The 20,982-nt window shown below is 36.5% G+C and overlaps 3 protein-coding genes across 7 annotated transcripts; 1 reads left to right on the top strand and 2 right to left on the bottom strand.

Annotated features, from left to right (window-relative positions):
- Window positions 1–75: 75 nt before the first annotated feature.
- Window positions 76–4,387, bottom strand: LOC106163606 (serine/arginine-rich splicing factor 7). 2 transcript variants are annotated; one of them, XM_013541249.2, is made up of 7 exons: window positions 4,221–4,387; window positions 3,504–3,706; window positions 2,829–3,038; window positions 1,632–1,670; window positions 1,429–1,461; window positions 1,121–1,174; window positions 76–808 (listed from the first exon to the last, which is right to left on the bottom strand). In XM_013541249.2, the coding sequence occupies exons 2-7, from the start codon at window positions 3,701–3,703 to the stop codon at window positions 718–720; spliced, it is 627 nt and encodes a 208-aa protein (XP_013396703.1). In that variant the 5' UTR covers window positions 3,704–3,706; window positions 4,221–4,387; the 3' UTR covers window positions 76–717. The 2 variants fall into 2 exon arrangements, with proteins under 2 accessions (XP_013396703.1, XP_086871145.1); XM_087015019.1 differs by having other exon boundaries at window positions 631–835.
- Window positions 4,360–13,822, top strand: LOC106163605 (uncharacterized). Of its 3 annotated transcripts, XM_013541248.2 has the most exons (11): window positions 4,360–4,542; window positions 4,975–5,246; window positions 5,442–5,600; window positions 8,031–8,099; window positions 8,510–8,560; window positions 11,143–11,217; window positions 11,393–11,449; window positions 11,610–11,660; window positions 11,836–11,886; window positions 12,229–12,276; window positions 12,674–13,822. In XM_013541248.2, the coding sequence occupies exons 2-11, from the start codon at window positions 4,987–4,989 to the stop codon at window positions 12,714–12,716; spliced, it is 864 nt and encodes a 287-aa protein (XP_013396702.1). In that variant the 5' UTR covers window positions 4,360–4,542; window positions 4,975–4,986; the 3' UTR covers window positions 12,717–13,822. The 3 variants fall into 3 exon arrangements, with proteins under 3 accessions (XP_013396702.1, XP_086871126.1, XP_086871131.1); XM_087015000.1 differs by lacking the exon at window positions 12,229–12,276; XM_087015005.1 differs by lacking the exons at window positions 4,360–4,542; window positions 4,975–5,246; window positions 5,442–5,600 and adding an exon at window positions 6,553–6,817.
- On the bottom strand, window positions 13,311–20,090 carry LOC106163607 (voltage-gated potassium channel KCNC1). 2 transcript variants are annotated; one of them, XM_087014975.1, is made up of 4 exons: window positions 18,796–20,090; window positions 16,109–17,171; window positions 14,578–14,790; window positions 13,311–14,009 (listed from the first exon to the last, which is right to left on the bottom strand). In XM_087014975.1, exons 1-4 carry the CDS (start codon window positions 19,405–19,407, stop codon window positions 13,948–13,950), a joined length of 1,950 nt encoding a protein of 649 aa, XP_086871101.1. In that variant the 5' UTR covers window positions 19,408–20,090; the 3' UTR covers window positions 13,311–13,947. The 2 variants fall into 2 exon arrangements, with proteins under 2 accessions (XP_086871101.1, XP_086871091.1); XM_087014965.1 differs by having other exon boundaries at window positions 14,578–14,793; window positions 18,796–20,086.
- Between the last annotated feature and the right edge of the window lie 892 nt (window positions 20,091–20,982).

The raw sequence follows: 20,982 nt of genomic DNA, 5'->3' as shown, positions 1-20,982 counted from the left end.
TATTTCACATAGATTGACGGATTACAATGTTCCGGTCACACAAACCAACCATGGATGCAACAAACCTTCAAAAACTTTCTTTAAAATAATCCATTTATTCTAATACATACACGACACAAATTCATAAGAATCAGGAAAGAATACGACTTCCAAGATAATGATTACTAAAACAAATACAAACAAGAATATTTCGTTTCATTACAAACGCGACATGTGCAAGTAAAGCCAACTAGTGTATACGAACCTAAATAACGTAATCTGGGATAGGCATTTCCGATTAAATGCAACTTATGATGATAAGCTTCGTATCCATTTAATCTTTGTTCAAACGATACAAACGTAGCCCACATGGATATACTTAGTGTTAGTATAGCATTGATAATAATTAAAATCACTACATAACCAAACGAGAGCACAATGGAATGGTCAGAATCAAACTCTATAGTCATTTACAATATTTGTTTATCATCATAAGTAGTTGTGTGCATTCAATTTGTTCTCAAACAGATCTATACAAAAATACTATCTTATTGTGAGAAGCCTTTAAATTCGATCATCACCATCCCTATATTTTCTTTTCTCTGTCTCGATGATAAAATGTGGTATCCACCACTGTCTACAGATTGTCAATTCTTTTTTTTTTCTTTATTCTTATCAAGCTGTTGTCTCAATCATATAAGCACACACGAGTGGCTGCAGATTCTCAAGACTGTAATCCTAGTCATCCAGTGGGGGCGGCGAGCCTCCTCTTGGACTGCCGCGTTCATGTGGGCTCCCAGCAGGACCTCTAGAGCGAGATCTGGAGTGGCTGCAAATAGGAAACTTCAGCCCTTAGCTTTACGTATGGAAAATATTGCAAATGTTAAAACAAATAAAAATATTTTAGAAAATTCAAGATAAAAATATTAAATTAAGCAACAAAACTGACCAGAATTCAAATACTACATACATACTTCGTAAGCATTTCACCTTGATGATGAATAACAAGCACCGTTCAAAAACTGCATTTCAGTGATGTCCACTATTATCTGACATCTCTGAATGAATTCAACACCCACATGATACCTGCATATCTAAATTATCTAACCCAAGATTGCAAAAGAATTCTCTTTCAGTTCACCTTGGGGATCTTCTTGGCGATCTGGATCTTGATCGTGGGGTCCTGGAACGTGATCTGAAGAAAAAAAAAAGCTCTTTTGAAATCTGACTCACGTTTTGCACTTCATTAATTAGAGAACTGAAGACTTGTTGAGAAACACCAGGTTCACTGTCCTCTAGCGACCTATTGTTTGTTCACTAAGTAATATGGTTATGCTGAGAAAAGAAAATGTGTAAAAAACCAATTAAAACAACTCACAGGCAAGCTGATGAATATTGGTGGGAAGCATAGGGCATTTCACCAAAAGACTAAGTTGGCTTAATATTTACCTGCCACGGCGTTCTCTGGAGGGAGACCTGGACCTGCAAAATACCAGGACACATTCAATAGAAAGTTACATTAGCTTGACTGACAATCTCAGACAATTTGTTTACCACAATATTTGGAAAAGAGAGATGGAAGATATCATGAAATAATCACATAATTTCAAGTCAGATTGAAACTTAACAGTTCTCAGAACAAATACACATACCTGGAATAACTTCTGTGTCTTCTTGAGCGGGACCTTGACCTGGAATTGGGGAAAAAATCATAAATAACAAGGGAATTCCATCAAAATAAACACAGACCAATCTATGTGCACTGACATACAAGTGTTACAAGGCTGAGAAGGAAAAAAAAAAAAAAAACAGTGGCTAACTTTTGGAAACAAAATTATACTCAAAGAAGCTGTATCATGAGTGACTATTCTACTTAACACAGGTGACCTCCAGGTATAAGCCCATCACCCAGAGTATTACATATCAAAACACGTGGGAAAGGAACCATAACTATAATTATAACATACTAGCTGAAGGAAAAAAAAAATATAAAGACATCAGCCTGCTTGCAGTCTGAATTCAAAGTCGTGTGTAAAACGTTAATACTTAGCAGTTAGGCAATGCATAATGAGAGCTTTGCACAGACTTTGAATTCTTTGTATGTCTGCTACTGGGTATACACTTACACTCAGTTGGCGGTGGCATGAAATGTGAATTTTTCTCAAAGATCAAGAGGTGTTGAACATAGTGGAGCTGAAACATTTTCTGCTTCATCAAAGTGAGAGCAAAGATGAAGATGTTGATGTCATGGCAACAGCCAATCAATCAATCTTGTTCTCGGTTGGTGAAGATATATCTCGAAAACGGTTGATATTTAGTAGAAGACAATGGCTGCACATTCTGTGTTGATGTCAACGCTGTTTGTTCACCACAGAGGGTGTTGGCTGTTCACGTGAGAAAAGGTTGGAAGCTCATTGGTCAGTGTTGATCACATGATCATGGGCTGAGATCAAGTTGATTACCTCAATTCAGTATGTTGAGTATACTCTGCAAAGCAGCAGGTACAAAAAGGTTAATGATGGACACAAAAAAAAAACTTGCCTAATTTCTCAGCTGTGATAAAATCAATTGCACATCTACAGTGCAAGCATCTCTTCACCTAATGTAACAATCATGGATCAACAATCATTTAAGGCTACCTGTACAATGATATTAACATTACCTGATTACCTTTTTCTCCTCTTCACTAGGGGAACCAAGTCATAAGAGTGAATGCAACAAACATGTAAACATAGTCAAATATGGAAAAAAAAGATAGTCAAGATACCACATGATAAGAATTTTTAAGCAAACTTGTTTAACGCTATCATATCTAAATGTTTCTCATGGGTTCAGTCAATAACATTTACCTTGATCTTCTGGAGCTGCGCCTTCGACTGCTGCCCCCTTTCTGGTTTTTACAGTCATAAGCATAGTGGCCCGATTCCCCACATTCATAACACCGGTCTTCAGGATGAAAAGGACGTCTTGAGCGAGGTGGTGGGCCTCTGCGCAGCCATGGTTTGGGTCTAACCTTTCCATTAGAACTCTCTACTCGCACTCTCACGCCACACATGGTACTGAAAGAAAGAAAATCATTACAATGAATTGTTACCATTTTGTGCACCTGCAGTTGAAGTCAATATCTGACACAAACCCAACCAAATGCCACCATGTAGTTTTAAATAGTGTAACTAAGTGAAATACTATTTCAAATTTACCAAAAAAAAAAAAAAATATCTGAAGGGATATTTCTAGTTTCTTCCTGTGCTATATGTATAATAATATATGATCTCATTTTAATAAGTATGCAATTGCGCAAGCAGCTACATCCAATCTCTGGAGTGATTTTGCAATGCACACACAGTACAATGTTATTTAGCGGCTTTTACAAACTAGATAAACAGAACAGGTCAATTTCTGACCTGAAATTTGTAGAAATTGCAGTTTAAAGCCTTTTTTATACAAATACAAACTATATTTCATTGATAAGATGTCTAAATAAATACAGTTTATGTCCCATAATGAAAGTAGCAGCAACTTACGTGCCATCAAGGGCCCTTGTAGCATCATCTGCATCTCTTGGGTCTTCAAACTCCACAAAAGCAAAGCCTGGGGGATTACGAGCTACCCAGACATTTCTTATTTTACCATAGTAGCTAAAAGCCCTCTCTAGTTCCTTCTCTGATGCATCTCGTGGGAGGTCTCCTACGTACACTTTGCACTCTAGCTGTGAACGGGGCATTGTCTGAAAATGACATTTATATAATTTCAGATATCAAAACAGAGAAAGCATAGCAAAAGAAGTGAACACGGACAATCTAATGTGCTAACATTGTGTTATTTGCCGTGACTACTTGAGACTATTTGTTATCGATGTCAGCACAGTCCTTTGTACCTGGCTGTTCCATCGCAGAAGTGAAAGTAAAACGGGCGCTTGTTTTTACATTATCCCTGGGTCATTCCATAACATACGTAAGTGACAAACACTGTACTTATTTGTTGTCCACACATCTAGGAGAATTTCATCTCGATGGTAATATTGGTGGCAATTTTAGGAACGCAAAATGAAAATGAGGTCAGCAAGCCAAAAAGCCGCCATTTTTGTTCCGTTGTCTTTTCATTGAAAAGAAAAAAGAAACGATCAGTAAGCAATGTACGCGTTAGTATTACGGGTACTTATTTGCTGAGGAAACTTGTGGATTCTAACAAATTGCAAAAACAACAAGAGAGATCATGCAACGTTTAACCCTGATACTCACCTTTACGAGCTGGAGCACACCACGCCAGACACTGCTCAAGGTTACGCGAGCGTCACATAACAGGTCGCATGTACTTGATTGATGTAATAATAATATCTAAGTATCTTAACAGATGTTCAACTCTGAAAAAAATCTTGATTTCCTTTTGTTTATTATTATCTTCTCAATGAATTATTTCATTGCAAGTGAATTTTTGAAGTAAGGATATTGTTATTAGGTTCAACAAATATCATTATTTATTAATCTAATTGAACCATAAGTTGAAAATGAGGTTGCGGTAAACCCTGAGGCCGAGCGGGATTGCAAGGAATTGGGAATTTTTGTAAGACTACTTTTGTTTCAGGCTGAAAATGCAAAATTTGAATCGTAGTTAGTCATGAATAACCTGTAAAGTAGACACGTTAGCATGTTATGGTGTGAAGTATCAATACTGAACTGTAGAATTAGGTGTCACAACATTGTGATCAATATGGCTTCTTCAGTGCTGGCAGTCTATCAGACATGATTTTGTCCTTTTTGTATTGTAAATCAGATCCCTTGTTGTAGATCTACGGCCACTAAACCATTTCTTCCTACTTTTTTCATTCAACCAGAAATTATGACTGTCTATTAGAAGTTAATTTTAACAAAATCCTTAGACTGTACATCTCAATAATTGCTAATTGGAAACTTATATTTTTACTAGATTTTTTATAACCAGGAAGCTATTGGGTATTTTTCTATTTATTTTAACAATGACTTATTTCCACTACAGCTTTAAGAGAAAATGGGCCGATCAAGATCAAGATCGCGCAGCAGAAGCCGTTCAAGAAGTAGAGGAAGAAGCAGAAGTTATTCTCCAGAAGGATACAGGGTTCATGTTGCAGATTTGGGCCTAGATTGTTCCAAGAGGGAAGTAGAAAGAACCTTTGAGAAGTTTGGCCCTTTGATTGAAGTATGGCTAGCTCGGAACCCACCGTGCTTTGCCTTTATAGTGTACAAACACAGAGAAGATGCTGAAGAAGCCATCAGGGATATGGATGGAAAGTATGATACATGGTGCCATTATATTGTGTTACAAAGTGAACATGTCACAATTTAAGGGAAATTTATAAATGAGGAAGTACACTATTTTTTACTTGCATGATGATATTTTTGCCATCTTCAATATAATTCACATATTCTTAAATTTATTCATAAATCCGTAATTTAAAATCTAATATATGTTGATGACATTTGTAGGACATTATGTGGGGGAAGAGTGAGAGTGAGCTTTGCAAGACCAAGGACTAGGGGAGCACGGAGACGTAGAGGTTTTGACCCAAACTTGAGGTGCTACCAGTGTGGAGAGAGGGGACATTTTTCAAGAGACTGTGACGAAATTTGGAGATCAAGAAAAAGGTGAGAAATCTCCTGTGTTAAAAAAGTCTTTATTTACCATTTAACTTGCATAGTTTAAAGCCATGCATCTATTTTATCTTTCAAATCAGTATTGCTTATCTTGCTTGCTAATGATATGCCCCATTTATGCACATTTATAAAAATGTTTGTACGTACAGTGTATCCTGTTCCAAATTTAATTTAGTGGTTACAGTAGCCTTTTGCAGAGTTGATTTGTTTAATTCTTATGTGGATACATTGAAGACCCTCTAGTTTTTTTTACTATATCAAATTGATTTCACTACCAGATTGCTGAAAAATATTTATTGGAATAATTAGAATCATTAATTGCACATTTTGTTAATTGTTTGTCTGTATATTTGTGAGTTATTGTAATCTGGAAAAAAATCTTTATGTTAAAGAATGTACAGGTTTAAGCTTTGCTTGTGTCCTTGTATCATAGTTTAAGTAAGCAGCATTATGACAGGTTTTATGAAGTCAGCATGTGGACATGGAGAGCAGTGTGGTTTTATTGGCCACTTAACGCAATAAGTACCATGAAAAAGAAGACTTTTTTGCCGTGCATCACCATTGCTAACCACACTGTAGACACCAGATTCATGATAAATTAAATCATCGTTGAAGGATCCAGCATAACAAGAAAACAGACTTCTTTGTATTCTGTTGTCTTAAACAAAAACTAGGTTTTAAAATTATGAAAGGTCTATAAAGTTTTTGAAGTCTTTTTGTACAGGGAGGGGTGTATTATCTACTCGTATTTAGAAGAACACAATATTCTTATAATATATTAACCTGACAATGAGGAACTCTTTTGTTTTTTCCAAAGAACCTTTTGTAACAGAGAGCACATTTGACAGTGACAATAATTATAACAGATTTGAAAGATTCTTTCTTATCCTGGAATTCTCTTTTGATTTTTCACACTAGGCTGGTAAGAGCTTTTGGTATCAAATAATGGTATGATGGAATTGGTGATGGTGATGTTGTGATGATGATGATGATGATCATGGTGGTAAATTGGTGGTTAAAATGAGAGAGGACTGGCCCCTGTTGCTTGAAGAAGACCACAGCCTCTTGTGGTGCTTCTACTTCGGCATTAATTAAGAGAAAGGAGAAGGATGGTGTTGATGATGGTGGAGTTTAATGGATAATGGTTAGCCATAGGTCCTTGGGACCCCCTCCACAGGACTGGACCATCGTGATGTGGACACTGTTGTGTATGTTACCCCTTTTTTGGTAACACATCTTGTTCAGTTATATTTTTGTTTTCTGTAGATACAAGGTTGTACAGGTAAGAATTAATGAAGTCCACTTGCTACAAAGAAATTACTGAAAGAAGTTTTTTTTTCAGTATAAAATTATAATCAAATAATTTAACATACTGTATCAGATTTATGTTGTTTTCTTCGGACTTCAAATTGTACAGGAATCTCTGACTTCCTGGCTTTGATGACAAATCTTTTGAAAATGAAATTAGGAGCAGGAGGGCTTCATCATTAGTTGCATCATAGATGATTAAATTGAAATACCCCTCTTTTTGTATCCCTTTCAGTATAGGAGGTCTGTTTATTCCTCACCATGCTACTTATTTGAAACAGATTTTCTACATTCAAACACCCAAGCTAGCTTATTTGGATTTCTGCACGGAGGTTGTGGATATGGACCCTTGACAAAAAAAGAGAGATCAGTAAAATCACAATAGTACTGATAGTAGTAGAAAAGAAAGAAGAAAAGGGAAACCCTGAACTTTTTTTGATGAGTTGAAGATATATTGGTAAAATCACAATAGTACTGATAGCACTTAAAAAAAAGAAAGATGAAAAAGGAAACCCTGAAGTTTTTTTTTAATGAATTGTTATATTTTGGTTAATAAATTACTTGAGCAGTCTTAAGCAGCTGTTTGGCAAGTGCCTTATTCACACCCTCTTAAAAACCTCATTGATGAGTTCAGTCATATAATCATCAACTTAAAGAAATGATCTTTTGACTTACTGCAAATTAAACTTCATCAGAATCAAGTTATCTAGGTACAAATCAGAAGTCCGACTGTTAGTTCTTTTTTTCTTACGAAAGATATTATGTGTCATACTTCTGAGTCATAGACCGTACTTAAGTTTTTTTTTTTTTAAATTTTTTTTAAATAGTTAGGTATTTATTGAATATAATTTTGTACAGGGCTGAAATTGCCTTTGCCAGGCACTTATTTTGGTCCACGGGGCCATTATTAAGTATTTTATTTATAAATTTGGCACAATTACTTTACATCTGATTTGTTGAAATAAAAATGCAGGCTCAAAAAGTTCATGGAAAAAATACATCTTTAATTTGTTTGGCAATGGGAATTTCTTGCCCTTGAATTAATTAAGTCTATAAGCATAGAAAAGTAGAGCTTCAACTGAATTGAATGTAATTATTTTCCTTTGATTTCAGGTCTTATTCTAGATCCCGTTCTAGATCACGCTCCAGAGGTCGTCGCAGTCGCTCTCGTAGTAGATCAAGGTTAGTGTGTTATTTTATTTTAATAACAAACATGCATGATCTGTTTAACATAGCAAGTGGCAAATTTAGAACACTTAATACTATGTGAAAAGGGCAAATATATCTTTTTAATACTCTTTCTTGGAACAAAATATGTTTGATATAGCAGGCAATATGTCAGTAATATTATACAGTTAATGACTACTTGAGGTCGGTATGCTGTTTCACCAAAAGTTGCAACATGGCTGCAATCCAACATCAGTTGTCATCTGTTGCCCTTTTTCTTTGATGGGTAAAAAAATGGCAATTACGTCATGGGTCAGTATCATTTTTATTGATGACATTAGCTGTCAATATTATGTTTTATCCCATTTCAAGTCAATCGATATGAGAACATATTGTATGATTATGATATAATATTATGTTTTCAGGAGCAGAACACGTAAGGATAAGAAAAGAAGTTCTTCAAGATCTCCAAGGAGGTATGTGTAATGTGGATGTGATATAAGCATTCTGAATACAACACTTTAGGGATTGAATTTGTAGATTGTTGCAGATGCTAGTGTCATGTCATGTACAGCTACAACTTGAATTATGTGGCATTTATTCAGGTTTGAAGATATAAAATGCTATTTTTAAGACATATTCATTCTCCACAAAATGGGGTATATTTTCCAATAAATTGAATGTCTTATGTATTTAAACAATGCTAAGGATTCCAGTCATTGTACCACCAGCGTTAGCGCTGGCGGTACACATGGTTTCGGTCCCGTCCGGATCGTTCCGCCGGACGGCTACCGTTACCGCTTCTCCTCCTAGACGGTAAGGGCCCCCGTACCCATCTCATGGATTTAGGTCACCTATAATCTCAACTCGTTCCACGTAAAATTTGGGCTTTGTCGGTATTGGGGTCTGGGTGTGGCACTCATTACAATGCACCCTTGTCTAAAAATGGCAAAATTAAATGCTAATTATCTACCCTACGGAAGGAGTTATGGGAAAAATTTCTATAGACGGCTTTCCAAAAGTCATATGTGTAGATTTCAAATATACCCTTGGATTTGACCTTTGACCTTTACTTCAAGGTCAAATGGGCCTAAATTTTCAAAAAGATGAAATTTTTTACGAAAAAAAATTTTTTTGCCCTGTTATTCAGACACTACACAGACTTAACCAATAATATTATTGGAAAGTGTTACCCTTCAGGTCATCTTTCATCTCCATGAATTTGAGGTCAATCGGTGCATTTTCACGGGAGTAGCGGCCATAAGATACCCAAACTGAAAACTGTCTCTAATTCGGGAACCGTTAATGCTAGAGACCCATTCTTTTTTGCATTTTGTAGAGCATGTAAAGCCCAACACTGGAGGTGGTCTCCGTTTTTTTCTATTCCATACGGTTTTTGAGTTACGCTGTATCAAAAAGTACATATTGGTGGTAAAAGCAAAATGTGCAGTACGGTAATGGATAATAAATTTTGAACTCTGGAAAAATAAAACACAAGGCTTGGCAAAGCAGACAACTTGTGTTCAAAAATGACATTATTTCATCAAATTTGAACTTCTGAAACTTCAGAGCACCTCCTATTTCAAGAATTTTGACCAAAATGACATTTTCTTTATTTTAATTAATTTTTTCTGTACGAAATTTAAGGCACATTATGGTAACTCCAAAATTATAACATTTAGTCCCTTATATCTCCAAAACTGGCAGAGATAGGTCCATAGTTACTATTGAAGTTGAATAGGAAGTTTACTATTGAACTTGAATAGGAAGTCATATACTGGCAATTTTTATCTCCAAAACTGGCAGAGATAGGTCCATAGTTACTATTGAACTTGAATAGGAAGTCATATACTGGCAATCTAAATGTGATCTTAAAATTGACCTTTGACCTACTTTTCACCATGAACTGAACTTTGCCAATTTTGCTTCCCTTTTATCTCCAAAACTGGCTGAGATATGTCCATAGTTAGTATTGAACTTGAATAGAAAGTCATATACTGGCAATCTAAATGTGAATTTTGCTTCCCTTTTATCTCCAAAACTGGCAGAGATAGGTCCATAGTTACTATTGAACTTGAATAGGAAGTCATATACTGGGAATCTAAATGTGACCTTAAAATTGACCTTTGACCTACTTTTCACCATGAACTGAACTTTGCAAATTTTGCTTTCCTTTTATCTCCAAAACTGGCAGAGATAGGTCCATAGTTACTATTGAACTTGAATAGGAAGTCATATACTGGCAATCTAAATGTGACCTTAAAATTGACCTTTGACCTACTTTACACCATGAACTGAATTTTGCAAATTTTGCTTTTCTTTTGTCTCCAAAACTGGTGAGATAGGTCCGTAGTTACTATTGAACTTGAATAGAAGTCATATACTGGGAATCTAAATGTGACCTTAAAATTGACCTTTGACCTACTTTTCACCATGAACTGAACTTTGCAAATTTTGCTTTCCTTTTGTCTCCAAAACTGGCAGAGATAGGTCCATAGTTACTATTGAACTTGAATAGGAAGTCATATACTGGCAATTTACTATGACCTTGAAATTGACCCTTGACCTATCTTACGAAGAACTTAAATTTGATTGTACCATATATATTTTTTGCAAAAGTTTAAAAATTCTTGTTGATTGCATTTTTACAGCTTGTCAAGCACAAAACTGGTGGCTGTGTCCCTTATTTTGTGTATGTGGGGGTCTATACGAATGCGCTTGCTCCAGCTGGTGGTACAATATTCGGAGGCGGTATCGCCTCTCTGATCCTCTAGTTATTTTCTTTTTTTTTTTTTTTTTTTTTTTTATCACCCTTGAACAGCCAACTATGTATTGGTGCATGGATGCTTCTTTGTATGAATGAAAGATCACATTACATAAATTGAACAAACTTGCTCTTGAGATTGCAAGACTTTGAAAATGTTCATATTTAATTCATGCAAAGTATGACATATACAAGTTGTACTGGAAATAGTTTTCCTGCAAAATGTTGTCATTTTAATTATTGAGAATGCTGTGTGACCACGAAAGCTGTATATGGTATCTGGTAACATTACAGGCGCAGAAGTGACAGTGGACGTAATAAGGATAAAGATAGACAAGACAAAAAGAGCACTTCCAAATCGCCAAAGAGGTATGTTTGTGACTGCATTGATGATTTATCATACTCAACATATGAAAAAAAAATGCCATAAGTCACAATTGAAAATTTAAAATTTCTGTTTTGCATGTTTAATTTTGATAAATATTTCAATAATATTTGCTTGAAATTTGTTTTATGTCTTTAACAACATACTTTATTATTTAAGAAACAAAAGTGAATCCCCTAAAAGAAAGGAGAAGGCGAGATCCAAGTCCCCAAAGAGGTAAGAAGAGCACAAGACTAAAAAGCAAGTTATAATAAATGGCATTAAGCCAGGTTTGAGGATGCAAAATGTTCTGTAAAAATGATGTATGGGATGTAGAATCAAGTTATCAGGAAAACTTGAAGTGTGCACTAAATGACCTAACATAATTATGTTCTAGAAGTCGCAGTAGAAGTCCTAGCCAGGACAGAAAAGATGACGAAGACAGAAAGTAAGTGTTATTTGGTTTTAACATTCTTTAGACGTTTAGCCATTTTTTGCAAAAATGTATTTTCAGTTTAGAAAAGTCAGTTGTAACATATATTGATTATTTGCTTAGCTAGAAAATACGTCAAACTGTAGAAGGTAATACCATCTGGAACTAATTCTGTCTGCTCTTTTTACAGTGGTGAAAATGACAAGGAAGAGGCCAAGAGGTCTTCTAAGTCACCAAGAAAGTAAGTCTGGGTAGAGTCATTAATAATTTTTAATTTACATTTGTAGCGGTTCAGGTACCTCACATATTGTGAGTTGAATATAATTGTTCTCTAAATTAGAATTAAGAATTGTTGTATGTTTACCCTTTTATCACTGATAAGACTTCAATTTTGTCGGAATTCCGACTTTTCAGAGGTCATTTGGGTCATTCTTGTTAATCTTATACCCTGGACCCCGGCCAATTTTCCTACTTTTTCAGTGAGGGCTGGTCTCATCCCTGTTTAATTGTGCTATCAATTTATTGAATTCAAAAAATTGCATGGAAAATGTTTGTCATGTTTACCTTTCATCACCTATTACAGAGGAGAAAGCAAATCAAAGGACAAGTCTAAATCACCTGCAAAAAAGAGGTTAGTCTGTATTTTTTAGTTCATGCTTTGATTTATCTGTCAGGTTACTTAACAGTCTTCTGAATTGAAAATTGACTTTTTGCAATTTCAGATAGATGATTGATTTAGACATTAACACCCCATTTCCATAGATTTTTAGATCGATCTATCCCTGTGGGGAGTCTCACTAGATTACTGTCAGCTTGGCTGGCTTAAGCATCTGTCCTGCCTACTAAAAGCTGTAAGGGGGAAATTAACTATGGTGCCTGCTCGGCTGACTGCAATTTAGCGTGAACCCCCAGGGAGTTAGGTCGAACTCTTAATCTTTATATTGATCTAAATCTCTGGGAAAGCACCCTAAGAGAAATTGTGATAGTTTTCTTCAGAACATTAAAAATACAATGTTTTATAATTTCAGTGCCTCAAGATCAAGATCACGATCACGGTCCCAGTCTAAGTAAACAGAAGCACCAGAAAAGTTGGAAGAATACTTATTGGTTCAGTTATTTCGAGCCTGTAACATTTGTTTAGTCAAATGACATAGATTGCTATAGTGTTATCATGAAATCGTTTCTTTAATATCAAAGTGAAAGCAGTAACAGTAACTATAGCACAAAACTTACGACTTTTTCTGGGTGAAACTCCAGTAAGTATGGCACAAACTTGGATGTAAAAATGCCCACTAAGATCATTGTTATCAAATATTTTTCATTTTTGAACTACATTAGGTAGCTTTGTATAATTGTTAACAAGAAAGGTGTTGATTAACATTTTTTGTAAATGAAAAACCATTTAGAAGGCATCAGCGGCAGATCAAAACTAAGTAAAGATAGCCAAACGTCAGCCCACCCCTTTTTTGGTCTTCCCACTCTTCAATACTATTGGAATGTGGAGATGAAAATGGGCAGTTTTGTTTGTTACCCTTGTATCAGCCGATGGAGCTTACATACAATATGAATAGAAGTAGGGAGTGGATTAGAAAAATAACATTCCATTTTTGCAAAGCATCAAGTTAAAACGGCTTTTTTAATGAGTGCAACATGGATAATACAACCTATCAATTGCATAGCAGTTTAATGTCTTCTGTTTTGTCGTAGGTCAACTGCATACTGTATCGCTTATTTGGGTATTACATTTCAAATTTCCATATAATGCATTGGGTCTATTTGTTATATTAACCTAGAGCATTTTGTCTTGTCATTCACAATTTTAATATTACAATGGCATAAAACGTTTCCAACTATGTACTGTTTAGGGAGAGCTTCCGATTGAGCAGCGTTATGTAAACCTCTCATGAAAATTGTTTATTTTTAAAACATTGATAACATATTTCTTGGAAGTAAAACACTCGTATAGACTCATTCAGCTTATCTTTGTATCCGATAAGGAAATAAATGGAAATAATTTAAGGCAGACTGCTCTGGTAAAGCAATATGTAAATAATATAAGTCTGGAGGCTGTAGATGTGCAGTTTGCCGGTAACAGACACCTGCTTGCTTCTCACGGTGTGCACACTTTGTACGCGGTTTCCATGGTTTCATTAGAGTTAATAAATTGGTAATACTGATCTGGAGTTGGCTGCCGATTGCTGTACATTCAGGTGCGGTCACTGCGAAGACTGCCACTGGGCCAGGGGAGGGGGGGGGGGGGGTAATGGTAACTTGAGCACGTGAGGTGAAGCACGTCCTATCGCTAAACCCCCACCTCGGGTAGCTGTAATATGTTTGTTCTTCGACGTCCGGAATGTCCATTTTCTGCAAGAGATTTTTTAAAAAATGAATAAATGAAGCAGTATATCAAAAACTTGCAAAAATAGCTGCAGAAACTGGGGAAATTTACTGCATATAATCAGTTGGACTAAAAGGGATTCCAATACTTTGCGAGGTGTCACGGAGGCGTCTTGTGGAGACTTTACACTATAAAACACCATTTATCATTACTTTTTTAAATTTTTGTTTATATTTTCAACAGGGAAACAGACCAGACCAAGTAGCACTTCAAATCTGTACGCTATTTAAGAAAAAAAATTCGTCATACTGTGTCTTGTTTGTTGACGCAAATATAAAGCGGGATAAAGTTGAGAGAATGTGAAAATATTTTAGACTAGACGTAGATGTTGCTGTGAGCGATTCTAAGGCGCCCCCCTCTCTCTAGGGATAAGGGCCAGGAGCATGCCAGAGATTTGCCATTGGTTTTTTAGTGTCAGAACTTGATCACGATAAACTTAAGTAACCTTCCTATGTCATTGCCTCCCCCCCCCCCTCAATAATACCTGTTGCGTGATTAATTCATGAAATACGCAATGACAAATATTTCGTTTACCTTTGATATGCTCATCCCCTAGGTTGGGTGGGGGCATGTGTCCCCCATTAGGCAAGAGGCTAAGGCGTCGTCCCAGAGGATTACGACGGGACATGGAGTCCACTCTCATACGTGGAAAACTCTGAGGCACTTGGAGTTGTGGTGGTGTGGAAGGAGCGACCACTTCGTCGGTGAATGTGACCGTGATGGCCGTGTGTTCTCCGGTAGCTGAAGCTGCTGAAAGTACAGAGATAATAAGCACGGTTGGTCCTATAGCTTGGTTGGGATCACAAAGTTTTATTCTTACTGTAATTATTTGATTGTTTTCGAGCTTTAAAAAGCATAAAGTTTAAGAATAACAATCACCTTATGATTCAGCATAAGAATAAGCAAAAGTAGATTATCTAAAAATAAATCGAAAATACCATCCTAGTAGGGCCTAAGTGTGAATTATTTTGTAATAAAATGAAACTGAAGTGTTTATAGAGATGGGTGATTACCTGCCTGACTGGAAAAAAAAGTTAACAAGGGGCACTCTGACATGAATCATATTGACAAAGTAACGAGTGCGGTTTTTCGGGAGTCCAAGATAATTCCATATAGAAAGAATAAAAACAAAAAACCATGCACTTTATTCGACTTATGCAAGTTATAAGGCGTTGGTCAGTATTAGGAGCATGTTTTGTGCCAGTTACTTAGTTAAAACTTGGACTTGGCCTAGGATCAGTTTAAAACTCGATACACAAATATAATTAAAATTATATTCTACTCACTCTAGTATGAGTAATATTATTTATCTGTATATCAATTTTTAAAGGGGAGGGGCAGCAGTGTACAGCAAGCTGTATTTCAAAATATAATGATGATAAAAAGGTTACCTTTAAAAAACAGAACAATTACGTCAGCTGCATTCACTTAACAAGTAAATGGCACTTGTCAAGAATGTAGTATCACTGTCCCGTTATCAATCATGGGATACTTGTTATTATCAAAACTGTGTTCGTTTATATTGAAAATATTGTGCGAAGTAGATACTGTTTCTTCTGTTTTTGCTATAAATAATTTGTGCTATTATCGAAAATGTATCGATTTTAACCAATGGCGATAAACTTCCGTTATCGATTGGTACCATTTTTCGTCGCACTTACTCGTTCATGACATTGTCGTTAATGATTATTTACAACATTGACCGGGGCCTCATTAACATTTTTTTGTAAAATCTAAAAATATGAGAAATGTGATAAAAGGTTAACAATTAAGTTGACGTTATTGGGATACATTTGACGCAAGTGCTCGAGATTCGATAACATAAACATTTGCTAAGGTCTCTATACTTTTTTTCTATTCCTTAGCACAATAGTAATAATAGTTCATCGGAGAATGCAGCAAGAACAATTTAACAGTAAATTAGACAGCCAAAAATGCAATTCTTTATGAAATCTTATCTGTATGCTTACCTTCCTTTCTTTGGTTTTATAGCTGTACCATTTAGCAAAGGTTTGATTGGGGCGTAACACTGATCTTTATAAATAATGCTAATTTCTCCGCCTACCTGATGCGTTAGTGCTACCGTTGACTTTCGCCATCTCGCTGTCTCCGCTGTCTTCCAGGCTGTCTTCGTTACCCTCTTTGTCCGGGTTATTGTTGCATTCAGCAGAATACTGGCAGCTGGTGTCCGGGGTAGGCACTCGAGAAGAAAACTCGCTCCCTGGGCACTCACTGGGCACCCCGAATCCGCCTTGGCACCGCAATGGGTCAGCAAATCCAATAAACGGATTTTTCTTTTTCTTGGGAAGTTTAAGTTTTGCTTGAGCATGGGTGTAATACATAGCAAAATTGTTCACTATGACAGGCACGGGAAGGGCTATCATTAGTACACCACACATGGCACACAGGGCCCCAACTATGTATCCATATGGTGTCTTAGGAACGATGTCGCCGTAGCCAAGCGTTGTCATGGTAACCACAGCCCACCAGAAGCCACGTGGGATATTCCAAAATGAGCTAGGATCGTTTGGATTTTCATCCAGAAGTTCTGCGTAATATATCAAAGTTGCGAAAATTAATATACCTAGAAACAGAATAAGAATTAAAAGAACCAGTTCCCTTGCGCTTGCTTTGAGCGTGTGAGAGAGAATTTTGATTCCACTGAAGTGTCTCGTCAGTTTGAAAATACGAAATATTCGTATCAGCCGAAATAGTTTGAGGAATTGTATCTGATAGCTTTGTATACTTGGGTCTATGATAATAACGATGTATTCCATATAGAATGGCAGTATTGAAAATAAGTCCACCCAGTTTAGAATTTCTTTGCAGAATTTCTTTTTATCTGGACAAAACAGGACTCTGAGCACAAACTCTAGCGTGAAGAAAGCCATGTAAACATACTCTAAGTAGGCGAAAGCTGCAACAGGTTGAGACTGGTTTCTGATATGGGTAATGGGAACGGCCCCTGTCTTTAATCCTATCAGATCACACCGCAGGTCGGGTCTTGTAACGTTCTCGTGGGTGACATTCCCGTGTTCGCTGATCGGTTCTCTCACATAACACACGGTCTCCAAACAGAACGCAGTGATCGATATAACGATAAAAAGCAGCGATACAGACGTGATGACCTGAAACGAAAAGAAAGTGACTGGAACATAAGGGAAGAATAGGAGACTTACAGAGGGTTCTTATTATGGCATAATCATGTTTTGTCGAAAAACGATCCCCCTACAACGGTTACATATTCTGCTCTGCAGGCTCCGAATATTATGGCATAGCTACTGGATTTTCGACCGTAGACAGGGGCAGGGTAGGAGAGTTTGGACGTTGTAATTTTTTTGATGGAAATGGTCTACTCTGAATCAAAATTTGGTAAAGGTTCTAAATCGCTTTTGAAGGTAGGTTAAATAAATTAATTTATGGGGCAATAAGGTCAATTTTTTTCGGAAAAGGACAACCCATTTGAAATTCCTGACTACAGGCATATAATAGCGTGAATAAAACGGAGAGTAAAAATAAAACAATCTTTCCTTCAAGTCATAAGCCTTCGAAATATTGAAAAAGTATGCAATATTAAGGGATCCCTTACTTGCCATAAAAAATTTTAAAACATGAAGAATTCAAGTAGTTTCCAGATTACAAACGCTTTTAAAATTAGTTTGAGATAAATTTCCGCAACAGCAACATATGTTAGCACACTATTAGCATACAATATTACTATTATTATGCTATACTCTATATATACTGTAATATCGAAATAATCTCTGAGTTGACTTTATGACAGCATATAATATCAGCCTTATATTTTGTTATATGAGTGCCACTTTCTCACCCTCCGTACAAAATTGCACACCTTAAACGAAACAATTTCTAAGTTCCACCTCTAGTTGTTCGAATTCTAAAGATTGTTGATCAGCCCTGCCCCAAAGACTGCGGAAAGGATTAAGGAAAAATAATTGCCGGGTTAAATGGTTACCATATATAATTCAAATGAGTAAATATTACTTAACATGCAGCGGTTCATTACCCCTCTGGCCCCAGATACAGAAAAGGGACGTGACCCTTGTATAAGAAAACGTTGCAGCAGTAAATTCTATTATTTGTACTTTTTGTCTCTTTGGCGTTTTTTTTTCTTGGTGCTTAGACTATACTGGAAGTGCAGAGATATTTGTTAGTTCCATTAGAGGCTTTCTACTTAGTTTAGATATTGAATTACGCATGATGGATGAATCGAAATTCAATTTGGAGGTTGACGAACCAGGCGTGCACTGGTTGATGTTTTCGTTATTCAGACACTTCGTCAAAAACTAGCAAATATAGGCGTATACTAAGGGCGAAATTTAGATTCTGCAATAATTAAAAAAACATCACCAGGAAAGTAAAGGAGATACCAGAGAAAAATATGAAAATAACGATGACAAATATTACTGCTGTTCAAAGTCAAAGTAGTATCAACACATCTCAGTTTTATTAGGCTGATTTTTGATATTGACATAAAGTAAACTAAGACATTAATTATATATTACTATAGTATATAATATATCGCAAAATATTGTATGCTAACAGTAATGCTAAGATATGCTGTTGTTGAACAACTCGTCTCGAACTAATTCTAATAGCGTTCGTAATCTGAAACCTATATGATTTCTACGTTTAAAATTTTGTTTTGCAGTAAGGGGTTCCTTATTTTTACAGACTTGAGAATTCAACTACTGTAAATTTTATTCGTCCAAGGTCAAAGTGTCTACTTACTTTGGCTAGTCTAGAGGAATAAGGATCTTCAAGGATAGCCCAAATTTTAGGACGCCATCTTTGCCAACAATTTTGATCCGGTGGTGCTTCTTCAATTCCAAATATTGTAGCAATTCGAGAAACTTCGTCGTTTTCTTCTTCACTCTCCGTGTCAGCACCGTCCATTTCATCGAGGGTTTTCTGTGCCTCTTTGTGTGAGATATAATTCATCCAACAACATGGTTCAATTTGTTTTTCGTCTATTCCCCAGTATTCAAGTTCAGCCTCGAAAATAGGTCCACAAAGATCGGATGGAGCGTGAAGTTTCCCTGTTCGGTAGTAATTCAAGATCATAACAAAAATTCCTGGGTGGCGATCGAAAAAGTACTCTCCGGTCACTGCATCGTAATCCGTATTCTGACTTTTCGTCTCCGTGAGCCACGCCAAACGCGTGTCGGGGACGTTTTTTAAAGTTGATTTGTACGTCTCGTAGCGTACACCGCCGACGTTTATGACAACCTTGTTACTGTCACTGTACCGCCTCGATGGGATCATACTGCCAGTTGGTGTGACGGCGCAGGCCGCACTGTGAGGGCCTCCGGACCATGAGGACCGGTCCTCGCACCCACTCATACTTGTGTAAACAACGGTGATCTTTGTTGTACACAATAAGATATGGTAACAGCGACTATTTATGCAACAATCCCTTTATTTGTGTTCTTTTCTGTAATCCGCTATCACTTTTCAGCCGCCGTGGCACCGTGCCCACCTTCGTCAAAATCGCACGAACAAACCATAGCTTGGCGCAGAAAATGAGAATGTTCAGCAAAGATAATTAAGCTGTTATCAGTAAGTCTTCGATTTCTTTGACGTATTGTTGCCAGCGCACCTGTAGCAGCTTTGACTTTTCCCACATGAAAAATGTTTCAAAACAGTGGAATTACCTTAACTTTGCAATGTCATAGCACGTCATGGGCCCCTTCTGGAATCACGGTAACACAAGTCGAAAGTCCTGACGCATGAGAGACCCATCGTGTGAATGATTGGGTGGTCACATTCCACTGTGACGGGAAAACAATTCACAAAAGTCAAATTACATGCTGATCAATTATGTATTTGGAGCCGTCCCCTGACCAGTTGCGTATTGATTGGAACGCTGAGCCGAAGTATGGATAATCGTTATGTTTCTTTAATCAGGGTTTGCTTAATTTCTGTAGATTTTCTTGCCTGCAACATTAGCAAAAGAACAAGCAATGCTATAGCAACTTTTATTACTCTTATTCTGGAATTCAACGTACAAAACGCCAAAAGCATTACATTGTATAAAAGACATTATATAAAAGACGAATCGGGCGTCCGCATAATTACATTTAAGTTTTACATTTCATATTTTACTCTTACATTTAAGTTTAAGCAAAAGAGAGGCGGTGCAGATTAAATCGTTCTCAATTAAGACTTTATAGAAGGAGCTCATATCTAGCTTGGTAATATATTTCATTTTGTTGTTATTTGCCTGCACCTACTGGCATGACTTGCACACCTTCCTACCATGCCTTCGATTGTGTAATCAAGCGTAACATATCACAGATAAATCATCGACGCACCTGCTTCATACACGAGGGCACGGGTGCGCTGAACCGTACCGTGGTAGACAACAAGAACAACAACCATGAACTTTCATGTTATTCTTACTACACAAAAAGGAAATCGATTCTGATAAAACATCGACCAATATTTGTCCTGGCGTATTTTTTTCTTATGCATATTCGTTTCTTTTTGAACGTGAAAATTGAAAATGAGTTACATGTGTTAGGGCACTCACTGAAATCAGTTACTCAAGACAAGGGACTATACGCTCAAGTTGTCGCATGAATATATATTTAAGAGATGGAAAATTAAGATACAATAAAAAAGAGTAAAAATGGCAGATGGAATCGCCTGAATAAAGGGACAAGGGGTCCAACCTTGTTCACTCGCGTCCTTTGTATACAGAATTGAGAATAATTTCACCAATATAGCTAAATGTCCATTCTAATTATTTTCAAATAATTTTTATAAAAAATTGGTTTTCCTAGGCTCATGCCCTATGACATACTGCAGTAAGAAACTGCGATAATTCAATTGGAGAGGGTCTTCGATTTGTTATGCAGATTAAAAACAATTGCAAACAATAATGAAACTCAGATAAGCAAGATCGATGATTTCTAT

The sequence above is a fragment of the Lingula anatina genome, chromosome 1 (assembly GCF_051362555.1).
Source record: "Lingula anatina isolate TDL-2025a chromosome 1, LinAna3.0, whole genome shotgun sequence".
Taxonomy (NCBI): domain Eukaryota; kingdom Metazoa; phylum Brachiopoda; class Lingulata; order Lingulida; family Lingulidae; genus Lingula; species Lingula anatina.
This window is presented reverse-complemented; position numbering and strand designations above follow the sequence as displayed.